Source organism: Ptychodera flava, chromosome 6 (assembly GCF_041260155.1).
Source record: "Ptychodera flava strain L36383 chromosome 6, AS_Pfla_20210202, whole genome shotgun sequence".
NCBI lineage: Eukaryota > Metazoa > Hemichordata > Enteropneusta > Ptychoderidae > Ptychodera > Ptychodera flava.
Genome location: NC_091933.1, coordinates 25,714,914 through 25,728,645, shown reverse-complemented (window position 1 = coordinate 25,728,645; position 13,732 = coordinate 25,714,914). Strand labels below are relative to the sequence as shown.

The 13,732-nt window shown below is 38.6% G+C and overlaps 1 protein-coding gene across 1 annotated transcript in view; it reads right to left on the bottom strand.

Moving 5' to 3' along the window:
* LOC139134406 (ATP-binding cassette sub-family C member 9-like) overlaps positions 1–10,045 on the bottom strand; it is a 53,532-nt gene extending 43,487 nt beyond the window's left edge. The window contains exon 1 of the mRNA XM_070701268.1: positions 9,430–10,045. Coding sequence (XP_070557369.1) covers positions 9,430–9,972 — 543 coding nt within the window. The 5' untranslated portion in view covers positions 9,973–10,045. The remainder of the gene's footprint in view (positions 1–9,429) is intronic.
* Between the last annotated feature and the right edge of the window lie 3,687 nt (positions 10,046–13,732).

Below are 13,732 nucleotides of genomic sequence, written 5' to 3'. Positions count from 1 at the left end.
AGCGCCAGAAATACATGACATAACTTCTATTAACAGGTATATTATCGTGAAGGAACATATTGAACACCAGCGTTTCTCAGTTTTCATACATATACAAATCTTCCTACCATACCATACCATTTCCTTTCAAGAGAATATTTTAATATTAATACATATCTTTTTATTAATGCATTCTTAAGAACATGAATAAACAAATTACAACAAAAACAAATTTCACTTTCAACGTCAGCTCCATAGAGGGCGTCCTTGCTAGATCTTCTTCCTACCTGAAGGGCTGACTGTACACGTATAGCATACCATTCGAGAATAAAAGTTGAAAATCGGAACAAGATTGCCCTGGCAAGCCTAAACACACAGATGACAAGCACCAGAACATATCCATTGCTGAAGAAGTCCTTTACTGTCACGTAGCACACCTATGTAGAGGATAAAACAAGGTGTTTTCATAAACTGCTTTTTATGCAAGAGTCAACTTGAAGGTTTTTTGACACGTGTCATATCAGTTATGATACAATGATTGTTATAGGTTACTACAACACGCAGCATACGCCCAAAATGAGTGTTCTATATTTCTATTTCATTCTTTAAATTACACGAAATTATTACGGGTGATTTTCGGTGATTCAAGTACACTGTACCAAGCCTACTAAACCTATCAATCGACTCACAGAGTCGATCACTTCAGCTGGTAAGAACAATATCAAACAAAGGTTCTTACCACTTTTTATACAAGTCTAACGATCTCATTCGAATATGACATAGAGGGTTTTGTAACCTGAAAACCTTACCATCCGATTCCCGAAAGCTTAGCTTACGTTTTCATTTGGCTGTTGTTCGTCAAAGTATTCTCTCTTTGCGTAGCTGATTACACCCCCAATGGCGAAAGGAATCACAATGAGACAGGTATCTGCGAGCACACTAATCATGCTAATGGACAATACGAGTAATATCGGCCAACCGTAAACTCTTACGTAGGTTTTCCACAAAGACGCTGGTCTGTTTTCCTTAAGAGCTCTTGCCTGAAACACAAGGCAGAACAAACACGATATTCTCTGCGAAAATGGTATTGTCATGTTTCTATAATTTGCACCGGTTACTGTAAATCTTCATTCTAGTAATTCGCCAAATTTCAACATTTCGCCACTTTGGCTTCAATTCCCACGATTTACCGGAGGTGTAATTCTTCAATATTGGCGGCGAATTACATTTTCAAGTCTCTTCTGTTTAAATTCAATAGCAGCGCCATTCCAGGCACCCGCGTGTCTCGTGAATTCCTATGATTATGCATGAAATGTCTCACGCAAGGTAGGACAATAGAAAGACAATGTAGTCGAACTTTTATCAGAACTCTAGCTGTTAAGTATCGCATTTCATATTTTCACAGCTTGGATTTAAAACAATGGTGTTTTGACATGTCTCATGCATACTATGTATTAATCATTGTGAAACAAGCGTTGGCAAGTTTTCTTGTCGACAAAGTATTGTAAATTTGGAGAGTCGGACCTTGGGGGCCTTGGAGTGAGCATATCTCCAGGCTCTCGGAGCTAAGAGTTGCCCCAGGCAGCCATCAGGCTGACCTGGGGAAATAAAGTTTCGAGCGCAACGTTAATTCCTGTATCGCCTGATCTATATATTTACTCCATCTACGCGTACTGTGGTCTGAAGTAGTTCCCCTTAATCGTGATTCGGAACAGCATGAACATTTCCTCTTTACGATTTGATATGGTGGAGAACTAAAACCCGGTTGCAATATCGACCAAATGTGGTGTTTGGTCGAGCCTCGAGCAGCATAGCGAGTTGTTCTGCCAATATCTGAGCTGCATGATTCCCCGAAAACGAAGAAAACGAAGCCTCTCACAGCAATGCTGAATGGAATTTCCCGATAGAACTGCGAGAAGCGAGTCGCTCCCGGACACCTGAGTGAAATTCCCCGGATGACATACACGATGGAGAATGCAGAATTCAGACCAAAACAAAAAATTACAGGAGAAGGTGATATCTACAGAGGCAAGCTGAGTCATTCAACCCAAGGAAGCTAGCGAAGAACACGTCAAGGTAGATCAACCATGAGAAGATAACAGTATCAACATTTTGAAGGGTGAGCAGATTCGAGATTTGCCGAAGTTGAACAAGAGAACTGTGTATGATCGTTGGAACTGCGTCTTTTGTCTGCGAACTGAATTTGACAATTTTTCGAGGCGTTTTTTTGTGGTCAAATAGTTAGTATAGTAGACTCGCTTTGATTCCAAATATTGGTATCGTTCAACAGAGAAATCTAATTATTTATACTCGTTTGTCTTTATTTTATATGAAGCCTCATCTACGCGGGTTGGTTTGGGGGTTGGGAGTGGTTTTTTTTTATTAAGTGAAGATAATTATAGAGCTACGAGAATTACCGACGCCGCAGTGCTACGCGTAAGACGTCTCCGATACGAAGGGTTGGGGGGTTGGAGAGTTGAATAGTTAGTTTTTAAATTTGAACATCGTCAATATGGTAATCGAAATTGTTCTAGAAACGGATCTCACTGGGAGAAACTTTTGATTACAAACATAACCGCGGACATTGCCCGATACAGCTTGCATACATCTGCTATCAGCACTGCAACACATACATTATTGGATTATTTTCAAAGAACGATGTCATATTTCTAAATGCAAAAAATTGTACTTTCCACTTGATGTTCTTCTGAAATTCAGTACTTTCCTTGTCTATTTTGTGTAAGTGTAATATTTTTGTATTCTATCTATATTTGAGACACCTCTTATAAGGCTTGAGGGCAAGCCTTTGTGGGAGAAAGAACGATGTCATGTTTCTATAATTTGCACCGGTTACTGTAAATCTTCATTCTAGTAATTCGCCAAATTTCAACATTTCGCCACTTTGGCTTCAATTCCCACGATTTACCGGAGGTGTAATTCTTCAATATTGGCGGCGAATTACATTTTCAAGTCTCTTCTGTTTAAATTCAATAGCAGCGCCATTCCAGGCACCCGCGTGTCTCGTGAATTCCTATGATTATGCATGAAATGTCTCACGCAAGGTAGGACAATAGAAAGACAATGTAGTCGAACTTTTATCAGAACTCTAGCTGTTAAGTATCGCATTTCATATTTTCACAGCTTGGATTTAAAACAATGGTGTTTTGACATGTCTCATGCATACTATGTATTAATCATTGTGAAACAAGCGTTGGCAAGTTTTCTTGTCGACAAAGTATTGTAAATTTGGAGAGTCGGACCTTGGGGGCCTTGGAGTGAGCATATCTCCAGGCTCTCGGAGCTAAGAGTTGCCCCAGGCAGCCATCAGGCTGACCTGGGGAAATAAAGTTTCGAGCGCAACGTTAATTCCTGTATCGCCTGATCTATATATTTACTCCATCTACGCGTACTGTGGTCAGAAGTTCCTCTTAATCCTGTCAGAACAGCATAGAACATTCCTTTACGATTTGATAGTATCAACAAATACTGATTTTGAATACTGCATTATCATAGTGTGATGGCACGTCCGGTTGGATTAACATATAATTATCTTATCCTCATGATGACCAGTTACACTGGGACGTTAATGTGCATATGTTAATATGAAACGTCTGAGTAATTTGACTAACTTTTGCATCCCAACGTAATGGTTGTGAACTGTTTCTCTGGCTGCAACACATTTTATGATTGTCATTTCTCAGCGACGAAATGGTGATAAATAGCGTTTATTTAAATGAAGCCATCTTTTTGATTACGCGAGCTTTCTTTTATAATTTCGGTCGTATCATATGAGAGTCCGTAAAAACGAAATATATACCGTGCTCGACTTGGTGAAAAGGTGCATTACGAAAGGTGTTATACGAACTTGTTATTTTACACTGAAACTTTGTAACAGCAAACCCACAAAACAAACAAAAACAAAAAGTAATCAGGACACGGTGGTACACTAGGATTGTATCTTGCCGATTTATGATCTTGTCTACCACAAACTGAATGTATAGTTTAAGCAGACTTGGAATCAAACAAAATATTCTTCAATTATTACAAAGCTAGTCACAAATGCTTCAAATATTAAATTTAGCATCGATGAAGTACAGAGCAATTATTTACCTTCCCTGAGTCATATGCTTCCTTAAAAACTTTGTACACGTTTCTGCATTCAAAATCCGACGGCAGGCACCCAAGATCATCCATCTCCAACGGTCGCTTGTACCCGAGAACGAACAACCAATTAAGAGACGAAAACATCACCTTCGATAACAGATTACCGTAGTTGAAGCGGTAGAACATCCTCTTGTTATTGAGGTCGGGAGGATAAGCCTTTTCGTTGTAACACCAACCTAAAATCTGTCAAATCACAGTTCATTCCAGTCATGAAACTCTCATATTGTACTGCGGCAGCCGAAAGGCACTTCAACACTTTGGAGAATAACGCTCAGACCAATGAAGTGTATGCAACACGATCATCTTACATGTATGAAGACAGATTTCAAAGTTTTTTTCCAAATCAAATATAGATTTTGACTGCAAAAGCACTTTGTAAATTTAAATCTACTGTATTTTATTACACGTACAAATTGTACCAGTATTTTTGAGAGTATTGTAGATATTATGAGATAATTGTTTGTGTGGCGAGCCTGTGGCGGCAGAATCACCATTTCTAAATCGAACGGAAATGCTGACTGAAGAAAAGCGTGACTGTGTCAGATCACCGAATTCATTTCGACAAACATGTCAATCTGTCGCATACACTTCAGTAGCATACAAACAAAAAACACACCCATACATAGTAAGGTTATCAATAATGTAACCTCGGTCAAGCTGATAACTGGAAAGTGTACTTTGGATTCTTTACTGACATGGATATATGACGAGTGATTAAATAAATATGTTCTGAAATAAACGAAGTCACCTTTTGCTGTACGGAAAGTATACAATGCAGGATTGGAGACACAATATTTTTCCTAAAGTTCTCCTCTACGTAGCGAGCGGTAGCGGGGGCAGCGGTAACATAGATAACATAGATGTCCATTCGTAATGTATTAGTGCGGTCGTACAAGTGTTACTGCAGCTTGCCTTACGGTACAGAAAAACCCGGACTTTTTCTGAAATATATACATTACGAACTCTTTTGAAAAACCGGGACTTTTAATGAAACGTACTTAGTTTTAAATTGTCTAAAATACAAGTGAAACTAAATACGCAAGATTTGTAGTCCATATAAAAGTGGAAACGAATACAACGCATTAAATGAACAGGTGCTTTAATTAAAGCGAGGTTTTCAAACAAGAGAAAGTGTGAAGTACTTTAAAAATCAGTTTGTCAACAATTTGTTCTCTTTTTAATTTTTTACCACTAACGTAACTTTATGCAAAAAATGCAGTTTAATTTTTCTCATCAGACTTTTGAAAGACAGAAGTAGCTCATAGGATACAAGGTAGCAGAGGGTAGCAGACGGGTAGCCGACATTTTCCCCATCCAGCATTGGATGACCATTGGGTGTCGATAGCCAACGGGCCCTCTGATTGGCTATTGACACCTCTCCCGTTTTTTCGCCAGTCAGCTTCCAAATTCATCCAAATTTTGCTTCGTTATTCTTAACAACATATATTCTACCTAGAAATAAAAAAACTTCTTTCGTAATAGCTTCTTTAGTCATCATTTTGAGTTACAGTCAATCGATGTCATATGCCAAAGGTTCCGCAACTCGGGTCCAATGTTGCATTGTTCGACAAGCTTCGACCGCCGACAAAAATAAGGTTTTATTGGCCCTGAGCAGTCGATATGATTCTAAAACAATACACGGTTACTTTACCCCATTATAACTGTACCTACCACAAGAAAGTGGGCATCAACTTGCTTGAAACAAGAAATGGACTACGTAACTTAGCTCGATTCTGAAGGTATTCGAGTAGGGTCGCCGGTCGAGGGGTGTCAATAGCTATGTAGGGCAGCTCCTGGCTATTGACACCCGGGTGTCAATAGACACTCCGAATATTTATTGTTGTTCAGGAGCAGGCGACAATATTTACCAACAGAAAGTAGTACCGGATAATGACTAATTTGCATAATATAGCGTGAAATAATTTCTTAACCATGGTTTTCTATGTAAACATTATTTAATGACACGTGACCTGTTTTAAAAATGCTTTGCCGTTGGCAAAACACGTAAAATATTTTGCTGACAGCAAGCAATTAGTAAAATAGTTAAAAGCAGTGATAATTAGCTCAATAAAAAGCTAAAATACTTGAAAAGTTTCACAGTTTTTTTTAGAAAATGCAAAGAAATAGAGGGACTATAATAACTCTATATGTGAAAATACCAACTTAATTTCGCTGCCAACAGATTGGTAATCTGTGTTACATATGTAATAATAATGGGGTTAAGATTTCATAAGGGAACGAAACGTGAACGGATACGCCATCACTTTCTGCGCGCTCCTTGTTCTGTTGATGTCACACGTTCTTTTGTCGTTTGCCAGTCGTTGGCCACACACATGTGTGCATACATATACATACACATAATTATACGCGCGCGCATATAGTGTATTCATTCATGCATGTAGCATAAATACACACATTCATCATGCAAACGCAATAACATGCATAAACACACACTACATACATACATACATACATACATACATACATACATACATACATACATACATACGTACGTACGTACGTACGTACATACATACATACATACATACATACATTTCATACATACATACATACATACATACATACATACATACATACATACATACATACATACTGCCTCGAATGAGTCCGACCAAGAGACAACAGAACAAAAAGAAAATAAGCTTTGTCTCCAAATATGTCCAAATTTTAAGTGAAAGCGCATGTTCAACATGGCCCAGACGCGCACGGTTTTCTCTTCTACTTTTAGATTGGGGAATTTTGGAGACAGAGCTCATAATATTAGCTGCAGCAGGACTTCGGAGTTAGTCGCCTTGACCCCTGTCCGTTTCGACCCCAATATTTCATACTCTCTCGTCGCTAATTGTGCTCTCCTCTACCTTGTCATACCTTTCGTGTTACATGACATTAATATATCATGCAACTTGCCTTGGAAAATTGGCTTCAAAACAAAATTTTAGCTGTTTAGATATGCAAAATGCAGAGCAGACACGTTTACGGCCCAGCGCAGCCTGTGCGTATTTGCCCATCCGTGGTCACATACAATGTATCTGTCGAGCTAGGTGTGGGTCCATAGCTGTGGTGTTTTCGTACGGGATTTCTTCCTTTTATGGTTTGGTTTTGACTTAAACGTTTTAAACCCGCAGGCTTAAAACACCACAGCTATGGACCCACAGCTACTGTCGAACGCAGTTCATGTTCGGTAGATGTGCTGTAGAATCGATGCGGCTGGCTGAAGTTGTTCGCACGAGTTACGCAAAGACGGAAGACATAACCGTCCGAGTTCAGAATACAGCGCGTCCCGTGTTGTGCTTAAATGACATGTAAGGTTGCTAGTTTGGTGTAGTATTGTTTGAAATATAGCAAGTAATATACTTCTTATAAACAATTACATAAAACTTTAATATCATCGCCCGCTACCACCGCTACCCATCGGTACCCAAAATCTCATTTGCATAAGGGAGCGTTCAGTTATTATGGCCGGGGGTGGGCCGGCAAATTCTTCCTGCGCATCAGTCAAAATAAGTGAACCCCCCCTACACATTGTCCCAAAACATTGATGACCCCCCCTTTCAAGATGACAAAAATTTAATGACCCCCCCCCCCCCACATTGCTTGAGTAAAGCTGCACACGCAACACCTCACGGGGATGGTGTGATAGAATAAAAAAAAGAGCTCAGATTTTTTCAAATGACCCTCCTTACAATCTCACAAGATGTTAATGCTGAGATTTCCCCTTATGACTTGCTATAATTTTGAAATTACCCCTCAAAGGGGTTGGAAAGAAATTACTGGTTTATCGCAATATTTTTGCGCAAGCGTGCATGTACAAAATTTTGATATTTGAATTTAATTAAAAATCAGCTGTTGATAATGTTGATTCACTATAAATGGTATACATATATTTTCTCATACATGTATGAGAAATCTATGTAATACTTTTTCAATGCAAAATTATATCTATGCATTTATAGATATTTGATAATTTACATAAATGTACTTAAATGAAATAGTGTTGTTACAACTGGCATGTGGACAAAAAGTTTGAACTCAGAATTTCACCAAAAATTTTCATCCACTATACATGGGAGTCAATGATAAAATTGTGAATAATTATTTTTTCCAATGAAAAACTTGGTATACTTGTGCATATACAGACGTTCAATAATTAACATAATTGTACTTGTTTCGAATATGATGTTTAAAGGTGCATATTATGTGTACAAGAAAACTGATTACGGAATTTCACTGAAAATGTTCATCCACTATACATGGGAGTCTATGAGGAAAGTATGAATAATTTTTTTCCAATACAAAAATAGGTTAACCCATGTATTTATGTACTCTCGATTATTGACATCAATGTACTTGATTAGATTAGGGTGGTAACAAATGGATGTGTTCGCCAGAAATTGGATTTCGGAATTATACCCAAATGTAGATTCACTGTACATGGGAGTCTATGAGGAAAATATGACTAATTTTTTTCCAATACAAAACTATCAAAATCTGTATATTTATAGACATTTGATAATTCATTTTAAAGTACTTAGTTAGCCTAGGATGGTTAAAGGTTGATATATGTGCAAGAAATTGGATTTTGGAATTTCACCGAAATGTTGATTCATTATACATTGGAGTCTATGAGAAAACTAAGAATAATTTTTTTACAATGCTAAACTAAATTAATTTTTACTTTTATAGGTGTTTGATAATTGATACAAATGTACTTGATTCAAAAAGGGTATTTAAAAGTTCAGATGTGGACAACAATTATGATATTGGAATTTCTCCTAAAAGTATTATTTAACTTTTCATGGTACTAGCAGTCTCAGTACAGGTAACTTTAAATAATTTCCCTGACAAAACTTGCTATATCTCTAATATATAAGCAATAGGAATTGTTCATTGCCCTCAGTGCAGTGAGCTTGATTTACAATAAGGCAAGCCTCAGAGTTGTCAAGTCAAGATGTTCATGTGACAGATAATTATAATTTTTTTCAGATTTACAGGTGAATGAAATCATGCAATGACTCATTTTTATCTCCCAGAATATTTCTGAACACTGAAACTGCTTTTTGACGGGACGGATACTTATGAAAATTAAGTGACCCCCCCTCTGACTTGTTTGAAAAATACATGACCCCCCTTTGCAGTTTTCAAATTTGAGGTGACCCCCCCCCCTGGATTTTGCCGGCCCACCCCCGGCCATAATAACTGAACGCTCCCTAAATGAATGGTGCCCTTAATCCTGCAATAATTGACGTAAATATTTCAAAGACTTACCTTTGTCCGTATTAAGTTAATTTCCAGACAAAGCATACATCCGTAGATTACGATGCATGTAAGGATAACCACTTGTCTCATTATGGTAATATCAAACCAACTGTCACCTGTTTGTTTGATCAGTCTTGCAACGTCAATAGCGACCGCGGACGGCCAGTACAGAACCAACAACCAGGTCAAGTGAGGTCGCTTCCAATATTCAAGGTAGTTATAGTACACTAAACTTGTTAGTCCACAGAGCAGTGCACACGACTGAGGCACATAGAAATGAGGTTGTGTTACATAGTTCCTGGTCAGATCTGTTAAAACACCTTCACCAACGCCACAGAGTAACACTAAAATCAAGAGAGTTGACAATATCCATTTTCTTTTGTGTCCCGGATATGGTATAAGCATTTTCGATGAACAGTTTCGCAACTCTGTTAAACATCCGAGTATGATCAGCGCCAAGGACAGGAGAAGGAGGAAGCACAGATGTATTCCACAATACACAATATCGAGATTGCGTTGACTTAGGTGACAGTGAGTTGAATTGTCGCACATTTCAACAAAGCATGTCTATTCGGACGATGACATATCGCAAGCCAGTGCAGAAGTGAAGCTGTGGCGTGATTGTTCAGCGTTGACTTGTTGACTCCACAAAAGGGGTGGGGCGGTGATATGACATGTGTCAAATCCGTCGATGTGTATAATAATCCACGAGCAACTTTCAATTTCGTGACCCAAATGAAAGGTGACCATTTTGTAATGTGCAGTACCACAAATTTACAGACAAGCGATAACAATAATTACTTACATATACACAGAATACTCCAAACAGTTGAACTTTCAGAAGTTTATTGATACATTTCAAAGTAAAACACTGTAAAATACAAAATACAAAAGATATCTATTAGGATAAGTGCAGACTTACCGTCTGGCTTGCGACTTTGACCGAGGGACAGGAAGTGAAGTATCGGAAAATAAATGAGTAAAGTGGGGAAGGACTTGCCCTATGCCCAAAAAACCGGGATTGTTGTGCAAGAGACGAGGTCAAAGTGCCCCCATAAGGTGAAGGAAGGAAATAAATGGGGAGGATAGGAGCGGTTGATGTCTTTGCCAGCGAGAAGCAGGGAAAATATTAAAGGTACGTCGTACATGTGCCTAGATAGCTTGGGACGTGTTCCTGCCAACATGCATGACGTAGTAGGTGACACAAATTATTACAGATTCTTGGCCCCCAGAGGGGATGAAGCAGGAACCGGAATGAAACATGAAACGTCATTTGTCGTGCAATAACGCGCCTAGCAGCTTTGGACGTGGTTCTGCCAATATGACCTAGGCGGTAGGTAAGGCCAAACAATATATATTATAGCCTAAACATGGGACTATGTGCCCGAGGGTAGGTGACCATTTGCCCGACGTAAGGAGGGCAAATGGTCTCCTGCCCCGAGGGTACATAGTCCCTTGTTTGGGCTATAATATTTTTATTACATGCCTCTCTTACTCAGTTTGCACCAAAAATATTTATGTTTATTGGTAAATTATAGTAAAATGCTTTATTTTCATTTTAGACGAAAAACTGTTAAAAATAGAACGATTCTCATCATCGAATGGCGCATTGATATATTTAAACTACTGTTATGCGGTTTATTATTTTTTTTTTGCGAAATTTTCCAAAAACCGGACTTTCTGTACAAAACATGACATTTCAAGACTTTTACATCCAAAAGTTTTCAAGTTGAAAATAGTTCCGGGTCACTTTCAGTCCAGTGATGACTATGCAGCCCGCGACGTCATCGGCGAGTTACCATTGAATCCTATGGAGCGCGCGACGTTCGATTTACGAAGCATGTAATAAATAAAATTGTGCTGTTTCGATAAGCCGACCTACCATATAAAAAGAAAAAAAGAAAACTGAAGTAGAATCACGCATGCGAGAAGTAAAGAGAAAATCACGCGAGAACTAGCTTGACACCTATGACGTCATTCATCGTTGCACCTACGTTACAAAGAATACGGCGGCTGGTGATACTCACAACCTGTACTGTACTGTAACGCACATTTTGCAAATGTGATCATAGCAAGGAAAAATCGTTGTTTGTCTGCTGTAAATCGGAAACGAACTTTCGAACAAATTCTTCATGAAAACCACCAAGGTGTTTCTCAATGTAAAACACGAGACATATTTATCTGCTGGACCATTGACCGTGAATCGCTAGTAGGGCCTATACCAATGGTTTGGGACGTCACGAGAGCATATATTTTTGCAGTCTGTGAGCGATTGACTCATTCGGGTCGGCGTAGAGCGGAATCGAGTTGACTTCGGCCGAAAATAGTTAGAAAAGGTATTTTTACGTGCACGGTCCAAATCGGGACCGCGGGACCGTTTTCCTGTGAGAGTCAGCAGGGCTGTGGTGGGAGGCCGTATAACGCCGGTAACACACAGCATCGTACGAAGGGCAAAGGTCCAATCTACCATGAACTTCAACGTGAAGTAAATTCACTTTTCTCCTGAGCCACAGTGCAAGGTGAGGCATTACGAGAGCCAAGAGGACCATTGATGCATTTCCAGCTCTAATGGTGGGCGACCGGCATTTTGTACCAACGAAGACAAGCTGGTCTGAAACTGGACTGTGCTATAAGGTAGAACGCACCTCGGGGACAGATATTCGGACTCTCAAACTTTAGCAATTCCTTTCTGATGTACCACTTGTGGGGGTTCATTTTAAAGCTCTTAGTATAAGAAAACTTTTTACTTGCTTAGTTTTTCGAAATTTGAAAATTTTATTTTTCTCTTTGGAGTTAACACAGAGATGGCGGCCATTTTGAATTTCAAATATCGGTAAATCATTGGTTATATGTTTCTCTAGAACCAAAATTTGTACGGTGACCCCCGATTTTTATTCTTCATTTTGAAAGAGAACTGTTGAAAGATTCCTTAATGAAATTTTCAGCAAAAGTTTAAGTCTTTTGACTTTCAAGGTGCATGCCACCTTAATAGTAAAATTTGCCAAAGAATTATGATTCAGCCAGTTGCATTCAAACAGACATACTCGTCAACCAGTAATCCAATCTGATGATGGAACTGCTGCAGGGTTTGAACCTCTGATAAATTAGTATTTAAAAATAAAAAAATATTTAAAAAAAGAAATACTACCGACCTAACCCTCATTTTGAAAACCATGTTATCGGAACAGCACAATTTATTTATCTATTTATTTAATTTTTGGCCTAATGCAAAATTAGACACCTAATCTACGCGAGCCCGTAGGCATGCGATGGAGTCGCAGCTGCTCGGCCCCGAGGGGAAGAAGCTAGGCCGACAGTAGGAAAGTTGAAAAATGACAGGAACAAGGAAGTTGACATATTAGTAAGCTTATACTTGAAATTACTGTTTTAATGAGCCATATACCGATAGTCCAGATATATTTAGATTGTAACGCCGTCCTCGCCTGATAACAGAAGATGAATAGTATCAACGAAATGCATACTTGTGAGAGAGCTACGAGTTTGTAAACCACCCTTTCCTTAAATCATAGACAGTAGTGTTAAAATCAAAGGGCACAATGTGTATTGCCAGAGGGTTAACATTTTTACGTCAGGGTTAGAACATCATATATTTAATCTACATATTATGTTTTAAAGGATACACGAGCTTCAGTAGTGTATGTGTTTGTTCTTGTCACATATGATATATCTGCTGATAATATACTTGTGTAATAAAGTTATTATTATGACACATGACAGCATATGCGGAAAGAAAAGATAATCCTCTGCCATTAATGTGAATTATGTCAATTCTTCGAAAGTGGTGTTTTAATTGTTTTCATAGTGAATGAAGCTCGACAGAAGTCAGCTATATCTGACGCTCATAATGTATTATGTCCGTTATGTTTCAAAGAGGTAGCATCTGAAATTTTGCTACATCTGAGAAACACCCGGACACTTTCTGTTTTCGGCTGCATCGACTAATTGCCTCTGCATGGCGACCAACGGCCAGCATCTTAAATTTCTCAGTCCTACACTTTTCCAAAATGCTCATTCTAAGGTTGCACGGACTATTTATGAAATGTTGTCAACCGATAGTTTTATCATTGTCACTCTTTATATGGGCGAACTGTTCAACTACACTGTAAAGTTAAGTGTTCAAGGATAGAACACCAATTACACGCCTTTTTGTAACACTTTTTGAACGCGTCTAGACGTTCAGAAATTTAACACTACGTGTTCAACCAACGTTCAATTTTTAACACACGTGTGCAGATTTTGAACGCTACGTGTTCATCAGACATTACATTGAACACCATGGTGTTCCATATCT